We start from the raw sequence: 25,993 nt of genomic DNA on the forward strand, positions 1-25,993 counted from the left end.
TAGGGGGTAGTCAGGTTGGGGGCTAGTCAGGTGCTGGGGGCTAGTCTTGTTGGGGGCTAGTCAGGTGGTGAGAGGTAGTCAGGTCTGGTTGTTGGGATTGTTGAGTAGTCAGGTGGGTATCGTGGTCGGGAGGGGTGGTCAGGTCGGGTTGGAGACTAGATGGGAGGGTTGGGGGGGCGGGGGCGGTGAGGGAGCAAGTCAGATGGTCGGGAGGGTAGCCGGGTGTCAGGGAGGTAATCAGGGGGTCAGTGTGAGTGATTGGGAGGTCAGTTCTGGAGTTACTCAGATGTTAGATTAGCTTTTAATCTGTAGCATTTCCCAGATTAGTACCTAGATAAGTCGAACAGAACTGTCCGAAGTCTCCTACTCTAGCTCAGAGTCAGAGGCATTCGCAAAAAGTTTGTACGTGTGTAAGTCTATCTTACTCAATTTTTGGGATAGACATTCAGCAATCCTTCCCAAAACAGGCAAGGGTCTCATTAAAATTTTAAAATTGAGCTCTTACGGCATACTAAGGACCCCAATGCAATTTTTCGTGTGCAACTGAATGGAGGGCATGTTCTATCCAGTTGAAATGGGTGTTAAGTAGCCAAATAAATGGTGATTAACAGATAAAGACAAAATACTGCGGATGCTGGGGATCTGAAATAAAAACAAAAAACAGCTGGAAAAACTCAGCAGATCTGGCAGCATCTGTGGAGAGAAAAACAGAATTAACTTTAGAGTCTAATATGACTCTTCTTTGGAACTAGGTGATTAACAGCTGCTCATCCTGAGCCTTTTAATTTGCAATCGATCCCTCTGTGGGCCCCTCCTCATGGAACTGCTTTCTCAGCACTTTAACAACCTACTTACACCTTGTTTCCATGGAAGAGATCGGAGATATGCCACCTTCCTGATTGGTGAGCTCCCTTTTAGAGCTAATCCAATAGTCGAACCCATTGACGTAATTTCAGTGAGGCCTAACCAAGAAAATGCATCAGGTATTCAGTGAGCTTTGTTGGGAAGATATTGTGATTGAACACTGAATGCTGAAAATGAAAATCATCTCCCATCTCCCATCATGGGTGGAAATATGTAAAGATCCCATGGTAGCACTTTGAAAAGTATGGGAGTTCTCTCCAATTCCTGGCCACTATTGATCCTTCAGTCAATATATCAAAAACAGATTAACTGTTCATCAATTTCACTGCTGTTTGTGATTCCCTGTTGTATGTAAATTGGTATTTGTCTACATAACAACAGTGAACACAGGTGAAAAGTTATTCACTGCCTCTCACATGATTTGGGGGTATGAAAGACACCACATAAATGTTTGTCCTTTATTTCTTTCACAATTGTATTCAGGCGAAAAATCTACATGTACGGAAAACACACCAAACAGAGAACATATAAATCTTTCCTAAATGCTGGGAGAATTCTTGCTACAACCAGGTTCTGAAATATAAATTAATCAAATGTTAAACTTCATGCAGTTCTGTAGTTCAAAAGAAATCATTTGCGAAGTTCTCTAAATAATTCATTGCACATTACACACAATGTAATTTTATTTTCAGCCCATATCAACTCTATGTTAATACGATAGTGATGTATAGCTTCTTTTCAGTTTTTTTAGGACAAGGGGCTGCAATGACAGCATGTGGCATCCTTGGGAACTAAAGAGTTAGTTGACATCCAACAGAGTTTGAGGTCGATCATATGCCCAGTCCTTCCCAGCATATTTCAAATCAACAGTGAGTGGTTCAGTGATCTCTGGATTTGTCATGGGCTTTGCCACTTCCTCAAAAAAATGATCACATTCAACAGGAATCACTTCCTCATATTTAATCACAACAGACACAGCATCGTCCTCGGTCTTCATGTCCACATATGGTTTGATGGCCTTAACAATAAGCATCTAGGAGATAGAAGTTGTAATTTTAGTTTTAAATTAGAGCATGGGTAACCTCAAAGCCAATATGCAAATTGATTAAGATCCATTAAATAAATAATTGTTAATGTTGCTGTTGTACACCCTCAATCAAGTTGTTTAATGATTACAGGCATACATTTTAATCATGTTACACTGGGAATTCCAATGTTTCAGATCATAACACATAGGAGCAAAAGTAGGCCATTCGGTCCATCGAGTCGGCTCCACTATTCAATGAGATCATGGCTGATCTGTAATCCTGAACTCCACTTGCCTGTCTTTTCCCCATAACCCTTGATTCTCTTACTGACTAAAAATCTGTATATCTCAGATAAGACCATAAGATGTAGGAGCAGAAGTAGGAGCTGGAAGTTGGGTAAAACATCCAAGGTAGATGTCTGACAATTTGGGGTGGAATCCAGATCTGAAATTCCACATATTCTGTTTTTAGCTCAGTGGAAGGCATACCAGTTGAGAGCAGGAGTGAGTTCCACTGTCAGCCTAGTAAAGGCCCCAAAGATGCAAAATATCAAGACACTTAAAATCTTGACCCATAAAGGACCTCATATCCCACTCCAATAATCTGCCTGACAGTGACACCCCTTTTGCACCCGTATAGATGCAGACCAACTGCTTGACTATTTAAATCATCTTATCCCTGCAATTTGGACAGGGTTATAAGCCAATGGCAACTCTTTATAGACTTTAAATGAGTTAAATGTGGGTGAATAATGACCATAATATGATAAGATTTAAGACCTAAAGAGAAAGGGAAATGTAGGTAGAAAACAAGGACACCAGGTTAAATAGAGTAGGTTATAGAAAGACCCCCTACCATTGAGGGTTCTTTAGGAGTAGATAACTGCAAAGTAGCCAAAGCAGTCCCCATTTTCAAAAAGGGAGACAGTGCTAACCTGAGTAGGTGGTGGCATAGTGGTATTGTCACTGACTAGTATCCTGGAAACCCAGGCTAATGTGCTCAGGACCTGGGTTTGAATTCTATGACAGCATATGGTGAAATCTGAATTCAATAATCTGGAATTAAAAGACGGATGATGACTACAAAGCCATTGTTGTAAAAACCGTTTGGTTCTCTAGGCTGGTCCAGCCTACAAGTAACTCCAAACCCACGGCAATGTGGTTGACTCTTAAATTTCCTCTCAACAAGGGCAATGAGCAATAGCCAGTAACACCTGCATTCCACGAATGAACAAAATCAGTTCATTTAATATCTGTGATTATGGAAAATTTTGGAATGTTTAACTGAAGACCAGATGAAATATAGGCTAGATATTTCCCCCCATTGGGGGGGATGTGTGTGGGTGGGCACAAACCCGATCGGCGCCCTCAATCAGGTCCATGCTGCCATTTTATGTGGGTGGTCCAATTAAGGCCCGCCCATTGTGACGCATGGAGGTGCCTCAGGGAGATTTGTTCCAGTGTTAAACTTTTAAGTAAAGGATTTTTAAAATTTTAAAACATGTCCCCTCAAGTGATACCATCACATGAGCTGGGACATGTTGTCAAAGAATAAATGTATAAATTTTTATTATATTTTAAAACACTTCATGAAACCTCATCCCGCCCGTGGATGAGGTTTCATGAAAAATGTGAAGGCCGCTTGGGCTCTTTGCCTGCCCGCTGACCTTAAGGTTGGATGGGTAGCTCATTAAATTGAGTTAATTAGGTTTTAAATGGCCTTAATAGGCCTTTGACAGTTCGGCTCGGCTGCACGCCCGACGAACTGAAAATCTAAATGATGCGCGGTGACATTGGGATGCCTGCCCGACGTCACCGCGCGTTATTTTACATGTCAGAGAGTGGGGGGGTGAGGCGGGACCCCCCTCTCCCCCCCCCCACTCACCGACGGGAAAATGCTGCCCATAGGACTGGATTTTATGGCTGCAAATCAGGTGGAATGGCCCCTGTACTTACGTAAAATATGGCATGATGTTGCGGGTTGGCAGTCTCCGATATTATGGAAGACAAGCGCGCCAAAATCGGAAGCTCACCGAAAGAAAAAAATTAACAAGCTATTGAGCTTGTTAAAGGCCCAATTGACTGTAATTTTTCGTTGCTAACTCTATTTCTCTGTAGTTGGATGGAAAAAAGTTTGGAAGTGATTTACCTCAGGTATGAGTAGGCGGTACAAGAACAAGAAAAGGCCTGCAAACTGCACTATGGTTGTATGTAGCAACAGGGCCTGCTGGTGAAGCTGGCAGCAATTGGATATTATTAGATTTTATTTATTCACTATTTTTAGGCTGCCATAACAAATAAGAAAAGAGTGAGAGGGCAGTGGGTCTTTAAATTGGTGGCTGTGACCGAGTTCCAGTTCACGGCATAACCCCTTTCTCGACTGACATCCTGGGGCTGGGCCCCCTTTCCCAACACAAATTGGCCATCTTCTTCGAGCGGCCGCTAACTGGCCGCCTAAGGTTTTATTCGACGACCTGAGATGGTGGGCGCAGGAGCGAGCGGACTGCACACTTCCCATTCTGCCTCCTTCACCCATTAGAAATTGTAAAATCCAGTCCAGAGAGTCATTTGCAGCTTGGAAGAAGGCCATTCAGCCCATTGGGTCCATATTGGTTCTCTGTTGAGCAGTCCACTCAGTCCCATTCCCCTGCTTTAAAACCATAGCTGTGCAGGTGCCCATCAAATTTCCTTCTGAAATCATTGATTGTCTCCACTTCCACCTTCTTCATAGGCAGCAAGTTCCAAATCATTATCACTCACTACATGAAAACGTTCTTCCTCACATTCCCCTGCATCTCTTCCCCAAAACCTTAATACAGTCCCCTAGTCCTTGTAACATCAGTTAATGGAAAAATGTTACCTTGTCTACTCTATCCAAAGTTGCCATAACCTTGTACATCTCAATCAAATATTCCCTCAATCCCCTTTGCTCCAAGGAGAACAACCCCAGCTTCTCCAACTAAACATTGTACTTATAATTCCTCATCCCTGGAACCATGCTTGTAAATCTCCTCTGCACCCTCTCAAGGACCCTATAGAGATGAAAAGTAAATAACTACAAATAGCCAACACAAATTTTAAAAGGAGGACTTGCTAAAAAAAACCTAATAAGGGCTCTTTGAGAAGTTGTCACAAATATGATGGATGGGGGAAATGCAGTGGATGTGCATTTTCAGAAAGCCTTTCACAAGGTACCACACAGGTGATCAATTGGAGAAAATTAAGGGTTACATAATTTGGAGATTTATGGTAGAAAATTAAATTTAAAATCGGTTTGAAGGGCAGTAGCAGAATGGGAGTTAAGGGAACGTTCTCAGAGTGACTAATAGTGGATAGTGGTGTCCTACTAGGGTTCTGGAATCACTTCTGTTCAATGTGAGGCTAAAGAAAATGGTGTCCAAATTTTCACATGATACCACAATAGTAGGTCATTTTAATTTTGAGGACCAAAGGAAGCTGCAAGGAAATATTGAAAAAGGTGGTAGATGAAATTCCCAGCAATATAGATCCCTCCCGCTGGGTGGAGAACCAACAGGAATGCCGCAGTGTTTCTGAAGTGGAGGCCCAACATGATTAAGTGCCCGTCAGGTAGTTAATTGGCCAGTGTCAGGCCTCCCACGCAGTGAAGTGCCCAGTGGGGTGGAAATTCTGCCTTTGAGAGCTGCTGACCAATCAGAGGCCGGCAGCTCTCCAATGCCGCAGTGCCACCCAGATCAGTGGCTGCTGCTGATATTACACTGAGGCCCAGTTTCAGGATCAACACTGGATTCCAGGAAACAGGTTAGTGAGGGTGTGATGGGAGTCACGGGGGAGGGGTGTTAGAGGCAAGGATAGGGGATTGTTATTTAATGGCTCATCCCACATTCCCAATGCTGGGTCCCTTGATTGGACACAGAGAGCCAGACAACAAGGGGCACAGCCCCTGAGGTTGCAGGCAAACTCAACAGAGTTTGCTGAGCAAGCTTGGGAGAGATGGGAAAGCTGTGTAAGCCCCATTATATTCCTGAGTCATGACTAAATTCTGGTGGGCTCAGGGGTAATTGGCCTTAAAATGGCTCATTAATAAGCCTAATTGCCTTTCCGCCACTGGTGAACGGGATTCCCATTTCCGATCCTTCCCATCTCCAACTTAATTAAAGGCAGTTTTCTCAACGTTGGGAATCTGATGCGGGTTCTCCCACATGATTCTCCTGGCACTCCACCCCACCTTCGTCCTCACCCCACTGGCCATCATTCACACTCCGGCAGGTTGACAGGCTCCAAAAAATCTCGCCCTCAATGCCAGTAAGTGTGAGGTAGTACAAGTGAGTTAAAATAAAATTATATTAATTATACATTGAATCGGTTTAAACTGGGTGACATGGAAGAGCAGAATGATTTGGGGTTCAAGATCATAGGATATTGTAGGAACATAGGAGCAGGAGTGGGCCATTCAGCCCATCGAGCCTGCTCTGCCATTCCAATCATTGCTGATCATCCACTTCAATGCCTTTTTCCCACACTATCCTTTTATGTAGCTGGTATTTAGAAGTCATTCAATCTCTGCTTTAAAGATACTCAATGACTGAGCTCCACAGCCCTCTGGGTAGAGAATTTCAAAAATTCACAACCCTCTAAGTAAAAAAAATTCTCCTCATCTCAGTCCTGAGTGGCTTTCCCCTTTTTCTGAAATTGTGTTTCTTAGTTCTAGACTCCCCAGCCAGGGGAAACATCTTACCTGCATCTACCCTGTCTATCTCTTTAAGTATCTTGTAGGTTTCAATGAGATCACCTCTCATTCTATGAAACTCTTGAGAACACTGGCCCAGTTTCCCCAATCTCTCTTCATAGAACAGTCCCGCCATCCCGGGAACAAGTCTGTTGAACCTTCGTTGCACTCCCTCTATGGCAATAATATCCTTCCGAAGGAAGAGGGACCAAAACTGCACATAGTACTCTAGGTGTGTTGTAACAAAGGTTCAATACAATTGAAGAAAGATTTTGCTACTCTTGTACTCAATCCTCTTGTGGTAAAGACTAACATACCATTAGCCATCCTAATTGCTTGCTGTACCTGCATATTAGCTTTCAGAGGACACTGAGGACCCTTTGTACATCTACACTTCCTAATTTTTCACTATTTAAGAAATAATCTGCCCATCTATTCTTCCTACCAAAGTGGATAATCTCACATTTTTCCACATTATATTCAATCTGCCAAGTTCTTGCCACTTATTAAGTCTGTCCAAATCCTCTTGAAACCACTTTGCATCTTCCCCACAAGACACGTTTCCACCTAGCTTTGTGTCATCCGCAAACTTGGGAATATTACATAAAGGCAAAATACTGCAGATGCTGGAAATCTGAAACAAAACCAAGAAATGATGGAAAAACTCAGCAGGTCTGACAGCATCCGTGGAGAGAAAGACAGAGTTAACGTTTCAAGTCCGTATGACTCTTCTTCAGAACTAAAGAGAAGTAAAAATATGGTGAAATATATACTGTTTAAGGGGGTTGGGACAGGTGAAGCTGGATAGAAGGCCAGTGATAGGTGGAGGCAAAGGAGAGATTGCAAAAGATGTCAAAAACAAAAGGTTGAAGGGGTGTTGATGGTGGTGATATTGGCTGAAGGAGGTGCTAATGATGACATTAAGAGTAGAAAGCAGAATGAGCAAGTGACAGATGGCCCTAGTGGGGGTGGGGAGGGGGGAGGGGATAGTGTGGGAAAAAAGATCGAAATGGGCTAAAAGGTGGGGATGAGACAATGAATAAAAATGAAAATAAATTTAAATAATAATAATAAAAATAGGTGGGAAAAAAATATATAAAAATTTAAAAATAAATATTTGATAAAAGGGAATCAAAAAGGGGTGAGGATGGAGGAGAGTGTTCATGGTCTGAAGCTGTTGAACTCAACGTTAGGCCCGGAAGGCTGTAAAGTGCCTAATCGGAAGATGAGGTGCCGTTCCTCCAGTTTGCGTCGAGCTTCACTAGAACATTGCAGCAGGCCAAGGACGGACATGAGGGCATGAGAGCAGGATGGGGTGCTGAAATGGCAAGCGACAAGAAGGCCTGAGTCATGCTTGCGGACAGACCAAAAGTGTTCTGCAAAGTGGTCACCCAGTTTGCATTTGGTCTCTCCAATCTTGCTGTGCCTCAGGGAGATCTGTGCACTCTTACACGCATGTGCAAAAGAGCACAGGGAATGACTCAGGGAATCCCCCCCGCCCGTACAGGGAGTGCTCAGTGCTTCTGGGCGACTGTCACTATGGGCGGGCTTAATTGGCCCCTCACATAAAATGGCGACGTGGACCCAATTGGGGGCACCGATCGGGTTTGCGCCCGCCCCCGCCTCCACCCCCCCCCTGCACAACCCCCACTGACAGGGGGAAATTTCTGGCCACTGAGCTTTTCCAGCACTTCTTGTTTTTGTTTGGGAATATTACATTTGGTTCCCATATCCAAATTTTAAAAAATTCATTCAAGGGATGTGAGCATCACTGGCTAGACCAGAATTGCCCTTGAGAAGATGGTGGTGAGCTGCCTTCTTGAACTGCTGCAACCCATATGGTGTGGGTACATCCACAGTGCTGTTAGAGAGGGAATTCCAGGACTTTGACCCAGCGACAGTGAAGGAGCAGTGATATATTTCCAAGTCAGTATGGTTTGTGGCTTGGAGGGTAACTTCCAGGTGATGGTGTTCCCATCTATCTGCTGCCCTTGTCCTTCTAGATGGTGGTGGTCATGGGTTTGGAAGATGCTGTCGAAGGAGCTTGGTGAATACCTGCAGTGCATATCATAGATGGTACGCACTGCTGCTACTGTGCGTCGGTGGTGGAGGGAGTGAATGTTTGTGGATGTAGTGCCAATAAAGCGGGCTGCTTTGTCCTGGACAGTGTCAAGCTTCTTCTGTGCTGTTGGAACTGCACTCATACAGGGAAGTGGAGAGTATTCCATCACACTCCTGACTTGTTCCTTGTAGATGGTGGACCGGCTTTGGAGAGTTAAGTTATTCGTTGCACGATTCCTAGTCTCTGACCTGCTCCTGTTGCCACAGTATTTATATGGCTAGTCCAGTTCAGTTTCTTGTCAGTGGTAACCCCCAGGTTGTTGATAGTGGGGAATTCAGCAATGGTAATGCCATTGAATGTGAAGGGGCAATGGTTGGATTCTCTCTTGTTGGAGATGGTCATTGCCTGGCACTTGTGTGGTGTGAATATCACTTGCCACTTGTAAGCCCAAGCCTGGATATTATCCAGGTCTTGCTGCATTTGGACATGGACTGCTTCAATATCTGAGGAGTTACAAATGGTGCTGAACATCATGCAATCATCAGCGAACATCCCCATTTCTGATCTTATGATGGAAGGAAGGTCATTGATGAGGCTGCCGAAAATGGTTGGGCCGAGGACACTACCCTGAGGAACTCCTGCAGTGATGTCCTGGAGCTGAGATGATTGACCTCCAACAACCATAATCATCTTCCTTTGTGCTAGGTATGACTCCAACCCAGTGGAGAGTTTTCCCCCAATTCCCATTGACTCTGGTTTTGCTAGGGCTCCTTGATGCCACACTTGGTCAAATGGTTTCTTGATGGGGAGTAGAGAAATGGCAGAGAAGCTAAATGATTACTTTGTGTCTGTCTTCCCTGAGGAAGATACAAGAAACCTCCCAGAGTTAGAGACCCAAGGGACCATGGAGAATGAGAAACTGATGGAATTTAGCAAGAAAGTTGTATTGGAGAAATTAATGAGACTGAAGGTTGATAAGTCCTTGGGACCTGATATTCTACATCCCAGAGTGAAAGAGGTAACTATGGACATAATGGATGCATTGGTGATCATATTCCAAAATTCTATAGATCCTGGGACAGTTCCTGTAGATTGGAAGGTAGCAAATGTCATCCCACAACTTAAGGAAGGAGGGAGAGAGAAAACGGAACTTCAGACCTGTTAGCCTTACATCAGTAGTAGGGAAAATGCTGGAATCTGTTATAAAGGATGTGATAAATGGACACTTCAATGATCTGATTAGGCATAGTCAACCTGGAATTATAAGTGGGAAACCATGTTTGACAAACCTGTTAGAGTTTTTTGAGGATGTTACTAACAGAATGAATAAAGGGGAGTCAGTGGATGTAGTGTACTTGGATTTTCAGAAGACTTTCGATAAAGTCCCCCACAGGATGTTGGTTAGAAAAATTTAATCACATGGGAGAGGTGATAATATGCTAGCATGGGTTAAAGATTGGTTAACAGGCAGAAAACAGAAAGTGGGAATAAATGCGTCATTCTCGCTGTGACTAGAGGGGTATCAGTACTTGATTCTTATGTCATTATGCTCTTCTTTTCTTATGTTTCTCAACATATTGCTCTAGAAAACCATTCCTAACACATCCTGAAACTCGTCCTCCACTGCACTGGTGCTCATTAGATTTACCCAGTCTCTATGCAGATTGAAGTCATCCATGATTACTGTGTTACCCATGCTAAATGCTTCTATAATCTCTTGATTAATAACAGACTCCACATGACCAGTACTGTTTGGTGGCCTATAAACAATTCCTACCAATGTTTGTTGCCCCTTGCTGTTTCTTAGCTCCACCCAAAAATATTTCATGTTTTGTTCTTCGGATCAGAGATCTTCCCTTACTAATGTACTGATGCCATCAGTTATTATCAGCGCAACCCTACCTCCAGTTTTTGCCTGTTCTTCCTAAATGTTGAATATCCTTGAATCATTCGGTTCCCAGTCAGATTCCCACCCTCCTGATAAGCTAGGTTAAACCCTCCCCAGCAGCACTAGCAAATCTTCCTGCGAGGATATTAGTCCCTGCTCTGTTAAGGTGTAACCTGTCCATCTTGTACAGGTCCCACGTGCCCCAGAACCGATCCCAGTGTCTCAGAAATCTGATGCTGTCCTCCTACACCAATTCTCCAGCCATGTGTTTAATTGCTTAATCCTCCTATTCCTATGCTCACTAGCATGTGGCACTGGGAGCAATCGTGAGATTACTGCTTCTGAGGTCCTGCTTTTTAATTTCCTTCCTAACTCCCTAAAATGTGCTTTCAGGTCCTCATCCCTCTTCCTACCTATGTCCATCAAGTGAATAAAGTCATAAAAGAGCTATTGCATTGAGAGTTTTTGTTGCAAGATGTGTAGAATTTAAAAGTAATGACCGTAAGATAAATCAGCATAAAATCTTAGTAAGATCATTAGTTGGAGTATTGTGCACAGTTTTGGGCTGCACACTATGGGAGTGAAAATAAAGCAATAGGGTACAGGATACTGAAGCTTTATCTCCAGGGTACAACACAGATTCACTAGGATGATGCCTGGTGTGAGGAAATACAAACACAAAGCAAGACTTTAGAAACTGGACCTTTTTTGTTCAAACAGAAGAAATTAAGAGGTGATTTGATAGAGTTGTTTAAAATGATGAATAGATAGGGCAAGGTAGATAGAACCAGACTGTTTTGAGTACTTGAGGGGTCTAGAATGAGGGGATGGGGATATAAAGTTAAATGAAGGAGGTTTAGAAAAGAGAACCATTTGAAGCTGGTGATTGAAGCAGAGATTATGGCCAAGATTTTCACCATGACAAGAGAGGTTCTCCATTGTGGTGAAAATAGCAGAAATAGCCGAAAATCCTAAGACCCACCCCCGAACACACAGCATTTTCTTTGGGGAGGGACTGGAGTCAGACTGGGGTTTGCGTGTGCGCGATTTGCGGAGGCAGCCAGACATTTAAATCATCGGCTGCCTCCAGTGAAGTAGAATTTTGGTAGGCCAGGAGTGTGAAATCTGAGCTGGTCTGCACTTGGTTATCATTTGGATAGCCAGGAGTAAGGTACCCTTTCGGATCTGGTCCCAGGACAGCTTTAGGATAGGTAAGGCACACTTTGGGAGAGGCGAGGCACCCTTTGGGATTGTGCAAAGTAAACATGATTGTGCATTAAAAAGTGCATAAGCTCATTGGTACTGTAAAGCTGTCAAGGAACTGTCAAAACTCATTGGAACTGTCAATCCTGTCAAGGGATTTAATGCTAATGGGCTTTAAATTTAAATAAAGCATGGACTTTAAAAAAAATCAGGGTTTATATTTCATTCTGTCTGTTGACATAAGCTTGAGGGTTATCATTATAAGATTTGAGCTGCAATGGCTGATTTTACAAACTAACATTATGACAGTGGGATGCCTGTCAAGTGAGCAGTTTGATTGAAACTGGAACAGGTTTCTATTTTGGGCACCTAGTTTTTGTGTCAAGCACTTAGAAGGTATGTAACGCAATCAGATGCAATGTATTTACCTAGGAATATACCTTAATCCTAAATGCATGGAAGCATTGATCCAAATTGTACCTTTGTGACACTTTTCTTGCTATTGTTAATAAAATTATCAGTGGTTTTCTCCTTTGAACTGGCACCAACTAGGGTTTGGATTGGTCTTTTAGAGCTAACAGAAAGAGGAAAGCTTCATTCATTCAGTATGGGTTCAGCTCATGTTCAGGTCCCAAACATAAAAGTTGAATATAAAAAAAGTATGAACCTTTAGTTCCCTTGTAAACTTTACTTTCATAATACAGGATGACTTACCAAGGATGTTGGCAAGACTAATTCCTTCTTTAGAAGTTTCCAGATGATGCTGGCAGCTACAAGCCCCAAGAAAAATGCTATCACAGCTAGAAGTATAACTAGCGTTTCTATAAGGCAAAAGAAGAAACCAAAACAAAACATTATAACTCAGGTGTAAGAAACCTCCTGAAGGTAAGATTGGAATTGTACTATTGTTGTGTATAAAATGTGATGCAAAACACTGCATCACTCCTTAGAATGATGATATTACTTGAACCTATAACATAGAGCGGAATGCATTATACCTTCCCAGATATGCATGGCCAGGGAATTCAGAAATAAACCCCTGACCCTATTCCTAATCTCAGGGTCAGGGGTTCTATATATAAAACATTAAATTAAAATAAAATATAAAAAGTGCAATAAATCGGTATAATTCAAACATACCTAATCATTTGAAATAAATGTAACAAAGTGCATTGAGAAGCCAATATAAACTGTGATGTTAGCAGATACCTACATCTTTAGAGTATCAATAAGGTAATCGCTACAGGTGGAGAGAAGTGGCCCAAGAAAATCAACAAAATGAAATATGGTGCAGCAGTCCTTGGAGTCTGATTTCAGCAAACCAGCTTTTTAAAGTTTAAATTCTGATTCCACCACCCACATAGCCCTACCTTCCCATCCCTCCATCTCCACCCGCCCCTTTGGAGGTCCTTTACATCAATGGACACCAGGAGAACACAGCTGTCCTTGCATCTAGTGCCAAGGAAAGAACATGCTCTTCAATGTATTTTCCTTCTTGCCTCGCAATTGTTCATTTATTGCCCTAGAACCATGGAGTTTTGGTTTGATATTTTAGTGGGGAGAATTTTCTCCCTGTTGGGTGAGCCTCGGGAGTGGGTGCGGAGCCGATTGCCGCCCGCCAATTAAGGCCCACCCAACGTGAAGTGTGACTCCCAAGGACAGCAGGAGTGGGCGGATTCAGCGGCGGGAGTGCAATGGCCACCAGGTCCAATGGCGACCTGGCAGCCTGTTCAAATAGAGCGCAGGCAGCCTTGCAAAGGCTGTTCATCATGGCCGACTGAAGGGCTCCCCAGAGCACTGCTGGAGAGCAGGCCAGGCAGGAGGGTAGGGCAGCGGGGAACTGTGCCCCTCGCTTTTCCAGTGAGTGCCTTGCTGCTCTCCTGGAGGAGGTGGCAGCACGGTGGGAGGTCCTCGTTCCCCAGGACGGGAGGAGAAAGGCCCCCCCCCACCTGACCAAATGTGCCTGGGAGGAGGTGGCAGACATGACGTGGTGCGATGCACGTGGGTCCAGTGCCGCAAGCGATTCAACAACCTCATGCGCCTGGGAAGGGTGAGTAGCATGTTGGCAGAGGTCATTTATCAGGCTTTCCCCAGCCCCACCACCCCCAACTCTGAGTGCAGTTACAGCATTGAATTATTCATGGCATCTTTCCCTCGTGGGGTGGGCCTGCAGATATTGCCCATGCCCAGTTCACCCTGAGAGGGTAGTGCTGAGATGGGTTCTGCATCCGCAGCATGTGTGACACTGACACCCAGAGTGATGTTTTGGGGGCTACCTCAAGATTCTGCACCTAGATGCAGTGCTGGAACTGCAAACCATGTCAAAGTCAGGCTGCTGACCTGCTGGGAGGGGAGCTTCCAGGCACCCATCCATCTGCTGTCCTTGGGGTTCCACGTGCTTGTGCGTCTTTGCTTTGGTTAGACCATGTGGTGGCAAATGTGATGGGGGCAGCTTGTGGGCAAGGGGGGGTCAGCCCTGGCTTCTTGGTGTAAGTGTGTGGCAGCTGCGGGGTGACAATTCACTGGAGCCCTGCAAGGTCCCACACTGGTTGGGCTGGCAGGTATGCAATGGGAATCCAGGTACAGGCTGGACTAATCAATGCTCCTCTCCTTTTCAGGAGAAGACTGCACACAACACCGCCGAGCGGATGCAGACTGGCAGAGGCCAGGCCCAGTTGGCCTTAATCACCAGGAGGTAACGGATCTGGAAAGGCGCCATGTGCCCGGGTTCACCAGTGGCAGTGAGGCTGGGGTGCCTGGGGGAGGTAAGATTGCCAAGCACTGAGGTCACTATGTGTGTCCCAGCAGCTATGGCACAGCTGAATGTTCAGTGATTGAAGCTTGCAACCTGGGTTGACTGTTGATTATGGAAGGATGAGCGCATACTGATCCAGGAGACAGGTATACACATTGACATTATCTCCACTTTAACTAATAAAATATGCTTGTTCTTCCTTTCAGCATCACCGGAGCAGGGCCGGGAGGAGGAGGCAGAGGGACCACCCCTAACACCTGAGAGCCCTGAACAAATGGAATCACCAGTGTCACACTATTTCTGCCAGGCAGGCACCAGCGCAGAAACTAGCACCTCCATGGGAATTAGATCGCTGGCTAGTGTCCCGGGACACAGTGGTGAGGACACTTCACACTCGCTTGAGGAGCTGACAGAGACAGAGTGCCCATGGCACTGGCAGTCGGAGGACTGTTGGGGACCAGGTACTTGCTTAGTCGATGGCTGATGATGTGCCTCTGGAGTCGTCCATGAGGCAGCAGACGCTGAAACTCCAGCAGGGAATGTGGGAGGATCTGGTGGAGTTACATAAGGCAATGCGTGGCATGGTCCCTATGCTGGAGGAGTCCATGCGGAGCATCACTGATGCAATCAGCCTCATGGCCGAGTGCAATGCTTCCTCCATGGAAAGAATGGCGACTCTCATGGAGAGACTCCTCCAGGAGAACAATCAGGGCTTTCGGGGGATGCGCTCGGATGAGGTCCTAGACGTAGCACCCAGAAACGTAAGCTTAAGGGACCTTAGGCACACCATGGGCTTCTCACTGGTGGTTTTACGTTGCCCCACTATTAGTTGATAACAAGTTGGTGTGATGCTGAACACCTTCGCATTCATTTTATTTTCTGCTTCATTTTGTTAATTCAATAAATTTTTATATGTCAGTATGGCTCATTGTGATTTCTTACTTCTGCAGGTGGATGGGAACTCATGATGTTTTGAATGACTTGTCTGCCATTGAGCTTTATTGACAAGGCACATAGTTAATGTTTCTAACCAGGCAGATTTTGCTCTCAGGTATCGAGTATGGAGCTTGAAGCCCTGTCTTGGGTTGGAGGTCCATCTGTGATTAGATAGTTGAAGGTTCATTGGATTAAAGCCTCTTGGGTGTCCCTGCCTCCCTGGAGTATGCCTGGGTCAGCGTCTACCCCCTCAGCATTCTCCTGTGCGTGCTCATCCTTGGACTCACTACTGGACTCATTGTGTGCAGCTGGAGCAACTGTGTTATCTTCTTCCTCCACTGCGCACCCCCCTTTCCAGCACCAGATTGTGGAGAGCACAGCATGCAACCTCTATCCGCAACACACGATCTGGGGGGTACTGGAGTGCGCCCCCTGAATGGTCCAGGCATTGGAAGCACATCTTGAGAAGACCAATGGTTCTCTCTACCACAGCCCTTGTGTACCACTGCTCATGAGCCATCTTTTGAGGGGATAATCCTTGTCACCCAGCAGCTATCCATCCAGCCGGGCTGGAGCACTGAAAACCCTTGGCACCTGGGAGTATCTCAGGATGTAAGCGTCATGGGAGCTGCCTGGGTACCTTACATAGACTTGTAGAATCTGCACCTTTTGATCACTCACTACCTACACATTCATGGAGTGGAAGCCCTTCCTGTTGATGAAGGCACCGCTCACCTGCTGGTGTCTTGATGGCCATACGTGTACAGTCTATTGCACCCTGGATGCGCGCAAAGCCAGCAATAGCCGCGAAGCCTCTGGCTCGCTCTGTCTGGCTGTCCGCGTCCCAGCGGTAGTGGACGAAAGTCAATGCATGCCTGAACAGAGCATCTGTCACCTGTTTCACACAAGTGTGGACAGCTGACTGGGAGACCACGCAAAGATCACCCACCGACCCCTGGAAAGAGCTGGAGGCACAGAAGTTCAGGGCAGCCGTGACCTTCAACGCCACTGGCATGGGGTGCAGTTGGTGCAGATCTCAGGCCTGATCATCTGACAAATGGAGGTCACTGCCTCCCTTGACAGACGGAGCCTCCTTTGGCATTGCACCTCAGACATATTGAGGTAGCTGCTTCGCCACCTGTAAACCCTGGCAGCAGGATAGTGGCGTCTTCTGTGACCCCTTCTGGCTCAGACTTCCTGTTGGCCCTGCGCCTGTCCTCCCAAAGGTTGCTCCCCTGGAGGCAGAAGGTGGATTCCTGGCCTCCTCCCTATCTAGCCCTCCTTTCTTCCTCAGAGGAGGTACCTCCAGTGGAGAGCACAACTCCCATTCCCAGGCTAAGGGAAGGCTTCCTGGAACCAGCAAGGCCCCAAGAAAGATGTTTACTCCAGAGTCCTGACCTGAAGCCTGTTACTCCTGTCTAAGCAGCTGTGAACAATTTTGAAGTATTCCTGCTCTCACACATGCAAGTAGCAGTAACTTTAAGCAGTAAATGTCTGACAAATAACACCGGCGACCCCACTCACCCCTCTTACCCCGCCCATGGATGAGGTTTACAAAAATGTGGCCTATCCGCCTGACCGTTGTGCCAGTGCAATGACCTGAAGATTGCACAGGCCCTGAAAAATCGCCGTCGAGTGGTGCATCAAGGGCCTTAAGTGGCCTGTTAATTAATGGCGGGCACACATCGGAGATCATAGTGTGCCTGCGCACTGAAATATCGCAATGGCGCGCGGTGACATCGGAACGTTTGTCCGACATCCCCGCGCATCAACAAGAAAATTCTGGCCAGTGTCTTTTAGCATTGTACTCTGATCTTACCATCATTTCTCTGTTGTGAAAGCATACTGACATTAAAAATGAACTGCAGCTAAATAAGTGGTATAGGAGTTGACATTTGAAGCCTCCAAAAATCCTTCCAAAAATGGGGGTTGACCTTTATGCCAAGAATAAAATGTGAACCGATGGTGTGGGTGGTCACCATTTTGGAATGTGCAAAAAAACCCCACCGATTTTCATATTAAATGAACATGTTACGGTTTAATGAATGAGTTCATTGTCAAAAGATACCTTTAACCAAAATCAAAACATTTTAAAACCGTCAAATTCATTGGGGTTTTCCTTCCTGCCATCTAAGGGGTCAGCCGCAAACACATCCTGGCCGATTCTGCATGCCCTCAAGCCATTTAAGGCTCCAACGAGTGCTAATTGGCTGCAGGAGGAAAGATGGCCTCGGGAGGATGGCCTACCTCAGGGAGCTGCCAGCCAATCTGGTTGGCTGGCAGTACTCTAGTCACAGCAGACCAGAACCTGACAGTGCACAGGGCTGGGACTACAAGCGGCCCCCAGAGTCTCAGTCCCGGGAGTCCAGGACCAGCTAAGTGTGGGGGTCTCAGGGCCAGGTGAGGAGGTGAGGCCCAGGAGGGTGGACAGAGGGTGGGGTGGGGATGTTGGTGGAGAGGCCACATAGAGATGGAGCAGCTGCAAGGGCCAGACTTTTTGTGCGTTGCCTGATATTAAAAGGAGGCTGCTGATGTAGGTGCCCCCGCTATCCCCACTTTTGCAATCACGGCCTGAGCAGAGTTGCCCTTTGGGCTTCCCCAAGGCCCCTGAATTCCTCTTGCCAGCCAGAAAATTGAGGCTGGGCAGGAAATGGCCCTTAAGTGGTCAATGTTTGATCACTTAAGGGCCTCATTTGGGGCCGTCCTAGGCCTCGCCCATGTCAGCATAAAATTGCGTTCAGGTCCGTCCACCTACAAACCCGCTGGTGAGGGAAAGTAAAATTCTGTCCATTTAAACATCATCTTAAGGATCCCATTCTGGATCAGATGTGATGCTTTTGCTTTCAGAATCATCCCTCCACAAAAAAAAATTCACCTTCCTCTCCATCCACTGAATTAGATATGCACATTTTTTGAATGATTTGATGACACTTGGTGCACTAATAGCACCCCACGATTTGATAATGAAACACAGAAAATATCAAGCAGGGCAGTACACATATTTCCACTCTGTGAACGTTTTTTGCTCCGGACAACCAACCACCTATTCTATTTGGAGCGAACATCCTTGCAGGCTTGTTGAGTACACATCCAAAGATTGAACTATGGATGTTAGACCTTCTGGTATATCTGCAATTTGGGTGCTATTTCTTCACAGGCATCTCTTAATCTCATCAGTTATATGGGATTTGAACATGTCCCACACTAATAAGCTGCATTCTTTACTTAGGCCACTGAGATGCCTATTTTACACATTATTGATTCATAACTTCACTTTATTCTGATCCATCCAACCATTGTCACATAAACTCCTGCAGGGAAATTGATGTTCAGCATGGTTTTATGGTCTGAAAGTTATCATTGGCTTTAATTTCATTCCTTCGGCCATGTAGGCTCTTACCACTGTTAACCTTGTCTTCTCATGTCCTGTCATGTTCACTAGAACTGTTTTTGAACTTTTCCACCTCACAGTTCAGCTGCTGGGCATATTGAAATTCATGGACATTTCATCCATGTTGCTGATGTGACATATTGGGCAATCGTGTTTTTTGCTGTTGTTTGATGACGAATTGCCAGAAACTGGTAATATTCACTTCAAGATCTTTGGGTAGTCTCTGAGTGATCTTGGTCTTCTGCCACAAGGCCACATTGTTTCATTCCATAAAGTGGCTACAATAACTAGCTGTTGCTCTGAAATCTTTGTTGGACTCAGGGTTTGATTTGACCCACTTAAGTGGGTGTACACACGTTGCATTTCTGGTGACAATGCAAACTATTCTGACAATATTTGAAAACACATTCAGGTCAGGCCAGCGGCTGGTCCCTGCTCTCATAGCATATTAGATCATGGGCCTCTTCTGCTGGGAGGATTCCTTCTTTTTCTATTCTCACACCAGTTTTTTTCTCACACCAAATTCCTCTCTGCAGCACAGTTATTTGGCAAGTTAGCAAAGGTTACAAATTTTAATTTGAAAGCAGCTTCATACTTCATTCTTTTTGCTGAAGGACCCATTTCTGTTTGTGACTTGCCATGTCAATCATGGTATGCTCTGTGTAGGGATGACTTAAACTCCGGCGCATCTTCCTCACAACACAGCCCATTTCGCCTGCTTGATCCCATGCGCCGACTTGCAGTATAAGGTAAGTAAAATGTGCAGATCTTGGGTGAAAAGTTGAAGCTGATTACTAATGTGAGTATAGCGTTTCGTAGCTGAAGAGGGGGATTGACCTATATGCTGAGTATATGCAAAAGCATGATTTTGGGTGTCAAAAAAGAGTTGTCTTATACACTGTGATCTATGGTATGTCATCAGTTTATTTTCAGGTCAGAATCCAAGTCAAGACAGTACACGTGAGATGCAAAAGCTCAAAAACTCAATAAGATGAAACCTTAATAAGAGTAATCACTTTGATTGTGAATAATGAAATCCTAGATTAACACGGACATGGGGCTGGATTTTCCCACACGCTTTGGGACTCTGATTTTGGGATCAAATGGGTTTCCTGAGCCTGCATTTACTCGCAGGATGCTGACAATGCAGTGTTCCCAGAGGCAGCCTCCTAATTGGTCACCTTCATGCTAGCTGTGTTATTAAGGACAGTGGGCGGTTCTGGAGCCTCAGCAACTCAACGTTGAGACAAGGTGCTGCTGAGGCAGGTTGGTAACTGCCAAGGAATTTTCAACATGGAGGCGCCCGTGGAAGCATACAAAGTTACAATTATTAGGGGCGGATCCGTTAGGCCCCTCAAAGTTGAGGGGAAACCCTGCCACAGTGCATCATCTGTGCCCCGGGTGCAACCTTTCCTGCCTGTGTCTCCTTCTTTGGGACATGGAGCCTCTAGCTTTAATAGGGAGGCTGCCTCTATGGAGATGGTGGCCTGGGGCTGATCCACTAGCTGCACAATGCCAGTACACCCGCAAAACGGACCGGTGCTCAGCTTAATTAGCTACATAACTCTACTTCAAGATGTACCAGCTGCAGGACAGTGTGTGTCAGTGTGTGCGTCTGGGTGTGTGTGTGTGTGTGTTTGTAGCACTTACAAGGGTGGCAACAGGAAGACACATGTCATTGGTATGTAACTTAATTAACTACATACCTCTGTGATATGGACTGCCCAATCAGCCTGCCCAGTGCTGGAAGCCCTCCTGACGCGCCTCTCCCCTATTTTCCCAGCACCCACTCTCCCCAGCTCCAAGCCCATTACAGGGCCGTAAAAATTCAGCTGTAGGCTTTGCCTGATGTCTTTAGCCATTTACGCAGACATTTGAACAGCTGCAATTTACAATGCAGTTCAGAATATAATTTCAGTTGGGTTTTATGTATCGCCACATTACCTTGCAAATTTAAGGACTGAACTTGGAAGCATTTCGGTGTTGACCAGTCTGCTTTAATTTTCCATTCTTCTGTAATCACTCGAGCAGACACACATAAAGTAACTCTTGGCTGTTTTATATTAAGCTTCAATTTTGATTTCCTATATCGACAATTTTTCTTTGGCTGGAAAATAGTTTAATAAAAGAGGAAGATTACAACATAACTTATTTTAATATATATAAATATATATATATATAATTCATAATTGTCTGGTATTAGTTTGTTCTTTAGTAGCTGCCAACAAAGGCCAGAATGATGTGTTTCCTCACAGATGGCAGTGTCAGGGTATTTTGGATAGGGGAAGGCAACAGCAAGGTATCGATTATCAACTTGGCTCAGTGGCAGCATTCTTGCCTGAATCAGAGCTTGTGAGATCAAAATTAGGTCCTCATTAGGAGAGTAACCACTGTGAGGGAGAGGAAAACAAGATGAGGAAGAAGAAAGGAAAGAAAAAGAAAAACATAAAGGGTGGAATTTTACGACAGCGAGATTTTACGGTCTCAATGGAGTTTAGGATGGCTTGCCACATTTTACCACCGCGATGGGGCAGTAAAATTCCGGCCAAAGAGTAGGAAAGCTAAAAAGTGAAAAACAGAAAAATGGTATAGATCATAAGCAGAATGGATTAAAATGGGTAAGGCTGTCACATAAACAGAGGCAGGTTGTGAATAAAACTTGTGAGCGAGAGGCACAATTACTTTGTGGCAGAAATGATATGATCTGATTATCAAGGACATGACTTGTGTTAGGGCAGGACTGAAAGCAAGATGGCAGGCTGATCAGAAAAGCATTGCAATAGTCGAGTGTAGAGGTAGGAAAAGCGTTTCAGCAGTTGATAAGCTGAAGCTGGAACAGAGACAAGGGGTAGAATTTTCTCCCCCATCGGGGGGACTGTGTGGGGGTGGGCGAGGGCGGGCGCAGACCCGATGCAGCGCCCCTGATCAGGTCCACGCCGCCATTTTACGTGGGTGGGCCAATTAAGGCCCACCCAGCGTGACCCGCACCCGGAAGTGCTGTGTGCTCCCTGTGTGGACGGGGAGGGGTTTCCCTGAATCGGGAGTGCACTCTTTCGTGCATGCGCACGAAAGAACGCAGAAATCTCCCTGAGGCACAGAGGTGCCTCAGGGAGAGTAGTTTTAAGTTTTAACAGTTCAGTAAAGTGTGGAAATTTTTTTATGACATGTCCCCTCATGTGAAACTGTCACATGAGTTGGGACATGTGCATTAATTTCAATAAAAGTTGTTGAGAAAATTTAAAATCATTCATGAAACCTCATCCCGCCAGTGGATGAGGTTCCATGAAAAATGTGGTTGGACAGGCAACTCCGTTAATTATTTTACTTGTTAGTTAAATGGCCTTAATAGGCCTTTGACAGTTTGGCTGTGTGCCCGCTGAACTGAAAATCTAAATGACGCATGGTGACGTCACCCTGAATCATTTTATGCCTCGGCGAGCGGGCCCCGCCACCTGCTCGCCGAGCTGAAGATTCAGCCCAAGGAGGTGGAAATAGGAAATCTTCATGATGTATAGGATGTGGAGTCAAAAGCTTAGCTCAGGGTCACGCATTAAATTTGCAAACAGACTAGCTCAGTTTCAGACAGTGGCCAAGTAGAGAAATAGAGTTGGCAGTTAGAGTTCAAAAACAATGACTTTGGTCTTCCAATATTTATTGTGAAGAAATGTCTGCTCATCCAATACTTGATGCTGAATAACAGCCCGACAAATTAGAGGCAGTCAGGATATATGGTGGTGAGGTGGAGCTGGCTATCATCAGTATGCTTGTGGAAACTAACCATGTGCTTTTGGTTGATGTTACTGAGGGGCAGCATGTAGATGACAAATGGGTGGCTGAGGAAAGGGTAGATCTTTAGGGAACACTAGAAGCAACCTACAAGTAATTTGTCAAGTTACAATTAGAATGCTAAGTTCAGTTTTGGGTGTGTTATTTGAAGAATGATATCAAGACCATGAAAAGGGCGCAGGAGAGATTCACTAAGATGGCAACAGAGTTGAATAGCATTAATTGAGAAGAGAGACTGGAGAACTTGGTGCCTTACTCATTCATATCTTCTCATAGTTAAAAAGTTTCATTGCTGCTGTGGTCTTAATAAATATTGGCTGCACACCCTTTGTGGCATTGACATAACTCTTAAAGAAAACTAAAAAAATTCATACAGATATTCCAAATTCTGAAAGGTTTGGTGAATTGGGAAGTTATTCCCACTGCTTTGTGAGTCTGTAACCACCAAGACATAAATTTTAAGTTCATCACCAATAGAACTAAAAGTGAGGTTGAGAAAATTTTTAAATGCAATTTAAGGGCATGGAACACTCAAGAGCAGTGGCAGCAGAATCCATTGAAATTTTTTAAAAGGATAGGGTTAAATATTTGAAAGAAGATTGGGAAAGGGCAGGAGAATGAGACTTAATTAATAGCTTTAGAACAGGCCCCATTCTGTGCTGTAAAGTTTTATAATTCTATGGAACAAAATAAGAAGCATAACTAAATAAGGACTAATTGTTTTGACAAGATCATGAAGCTACATTCTCTTGCATTGTGCGCATCAGTATTTGTTAATGACATTTAATTATTTAATCGTACATACCAACTCATTGTGTCCTTTCTGCCAAACACAAATATTACATTTAAAGTCGTGGTCTATTTTTTGGCCATCCTGCATAGTCAGATTTGGAACAACAGGGTATATACATCTCAAAGATATTTGTTGTCCGTGAACCTTAACTTCTACCATGGGAGCACCTATTGTGGCTGTGTAAGACATGGAAACAATACATAATTAAACAGCATTCAGAATCCCACTAAAACCTAGATGCATATAGGAAAGAAGTTATTGTTCACAATGATTAGCAGATCAATGCTTCATTTGCCTGTATGACATATTTTGTATCTTATTTAAAGGTGGCATTGACCTTTTAAAATAATGGGATCTCAGTTAAATTAGTGAACTCACCAGGGCACTGTGATGCCCAATGTGTCAGGCAGATTTTTCTTCAACTTGGATATTTTCAGTTGAGGAACAAAGTCAATAAAACAATATTGATCTTAATAATACTGTCTCATTTAAATAAAAGTTCTTGAAGTCCCACCAGACACTTGGCCACAACTGGCCAACGAGTGAGGCTGAGAATTTGGCAGCGGAAAGGCACAGCTGGGGACTTGTGGGAGTAGGCCTCAGCAGTCAAAATCCTGGAACTCATTCCCTAACATCTGTGAGGGTGTCTCTATACACAACATGAACGGCAGCAGTTCAAGAAGGCAGCTTATCACCACCTTATCAAGGGCAATTAGGGATGTGCAATCAATCCTGGCCTTGCCAGTGATGCCCACATTCCATGAATGAATTTATAAAAAGTCAGTTATGGATACAATCAGGGCAAGTCTGGTCTGGGAAGGCCTAAAGAATCCTTGCAGAGTGTGGGGAAGCACTCTTACTTCTCCCTGGCCCACATGGAGTTCAACCAGAAGCAAATCTCTTAAACTTACTTGTTTTTACTTGAGTTAGCTCTCAGGCTTATCAGCTGCTTCCATTGTGGTTCTGCTGCTGGGCTGCAGGTAGAAGGGGGCCCCCCTGGGGGAAATTAAAGTTGTTGTGACGATGATGTCATTGGGCCCTGACTTCTACATGTTAACTAGGGCCTCCACCTGCCTTTAGTGGAAGCCTCATCAATGGTTTGATTTGCTATCATAAAAATGACGCTGGCTGGGAATGCAGTGGGTTGTAACTGGGAAATAAAACTTTTGGGTGGGGTGGGGAGTGTATATATTGTGATGCATGAGGTATCACAATTCTATGGCACAGGCTGAATGGACCCTGTCTGTCATTGTGGAATAGAGTCAGGGAATTATAGAATGGTTAGAGCACAGAAGGAGGCCATTTGGCTCGTTGTATCTGTGCTGGCTCTCTGCAAGAGCAACTTAGCTAGTTCCACACCCCCACCTTTTGGCATGGTTGCATGTTAATTTGAAAGCTGCTTTATTCAGTTGCAATTCATAGAAATGCCATCCATATTTTTTACAGAGGTTTGTAAATCTCTGTCTCCTGAAGTGCTATTGAAAGACGAAATCAACTTACCATTCTGTTTAAAGTTGAATCTCTTTGTGAAAGCAAATTGCGAATCTTGAAATTGTGTAATTGCTTTGATTTTGGTATAATAGGAATTTGTTGGAGTAAGGTTCAGACTAAAGGCTTTAGTGACATCACAATGATGCAAAGCAATGTTTGAGCAGGATGGGAACAGCTGCCATTGTGCAGTGCTGTAGAGAAAAAAAGGAACAGCAATCCTCTTCAGCTTATCATGTTCCAAACTATTTGAAATAATTATAATAAGTTAAAAATTCAAATATATACACACAGGTAGTCCATGAACTCGACAGTAAAGTTTGTTTCTTCAGGTGCCTCATTTACATAAGCCCATGTTAATATGGTCTTAAAGTTGTGAGATATCAAAGAGAGATTCACTGGAGGAGGAGGTTCATGATCCCCTGCAACAGAAATAACACTTAAAAGTAAGAATGATGAAAGAATCCTGAGTCATCCATTAAAAGAAACATTGCCAGCTTTCTCTAATTACTATAAATGCATTACCATCCATCAGGATGTGTTCACATTCTGTAGTTTCATTCAAAGGAAAAATATATGACTAGGTTTAACCAAACTTGAGACCATTGTGTTTAAATAATTTCCTAGTCATGGTGCTTCTCAGACTATTTCACGAACAGTAAAATCCCCCTCGAGCCCAAACAAAATCATTTTGTGAACTGACAAGTTTTACCCTTTGGTACAATCAGGGGGAGTCATGGTGGATGGTCAAGGGACATGGGAGTCATAGAGTCAGAAGTCACAGATTGCATTCTCTGGGTGGGAGCATATGTCTGAGCTGGAGGGCCCAGGGAATTACAGTCAAATTGGCTAGTTCATTGGAAAACTAGGAGGAGAAGAGGTTTCCACTGGATTTCCTTTGTGGTGAAGTCCAATGATGGAAGGTGACACTCTGCCAGCCTGACGTCAACATCAATGTGACAGACGGAGCTTCTATCCACTCCTGCCCCTTGTAGGGATTCCACAGTGACCTCTTTGGTGGTGACCTGAAATTCCTTACATGCACAACCATTAAACTCCTTAATCACATGACACCAGGATGAACCATGAGAA

The 25,993-nt window shown here is 44.6% G+C and overlaps 1 protein-coding gene across 3 annotated transcripts in view; it reads right to left on the minus strand.

The window, feature by feature from the left end:
- Positions 1-1,284: 1,284 nt before the first annotated feature.
- Positions 1,285-25,993, minus strand: part of ifngr1l (interferon gamma receptor 1-like) — a 106,837-nt gene continuing 82,128 nt past the window's right edge. For all 3 annotated transcript variants that reach the window (XM_041188378.1, XM_041188377.1, XM_041188379.1), the window contains exons 2-7: positions 25,194-25,323; positions 24,914-25,095; positions 23,426-23,589; positions 20,779-20,941; positions 12,467-12,573; positions 1,285-1,897 (exon numbers count right to left, since the gene is read on the minus strand). In XM_041188378.1, coding sequence (XP_041044312.1) covers positions 1,664-1,897; positions 12,467-12,573; positions 20,779-20,941; positions 23,426-23,589; positions 24,914-25,095; positions 25,194-25,204 — 861 coding nt within the window. In that variant the 5' untranslated portion in view covers positions 25,205-25,323 and the 3' untranslated portion in view covers positions 1,285-1,663. The remainder of the gene's footprint in view (positions 1,898-12,466; positions 12,574-20,778; positions 20,942-23,425; positions 23,590-24,913; positions 25,096-25,193; positions 25,324-25,993) is intronic.

The sequence above is a fragment of the Carcharodon carcharias genome, chromosome 5, assembly GCF_017639515.1.
Source record: "Carcharodon carcharias isolate sCarCar2 chromosome 5, sCarCar2.pri, whole genome shotgun sequence".
In the NCBI taxonomy this organism is placed as follows: Eukaryota; Metazoa; Chordata; class Chondrichthyes; order Lamniformes; family Lamnidae; genus Carcharodon; species Carcharodon carcharias.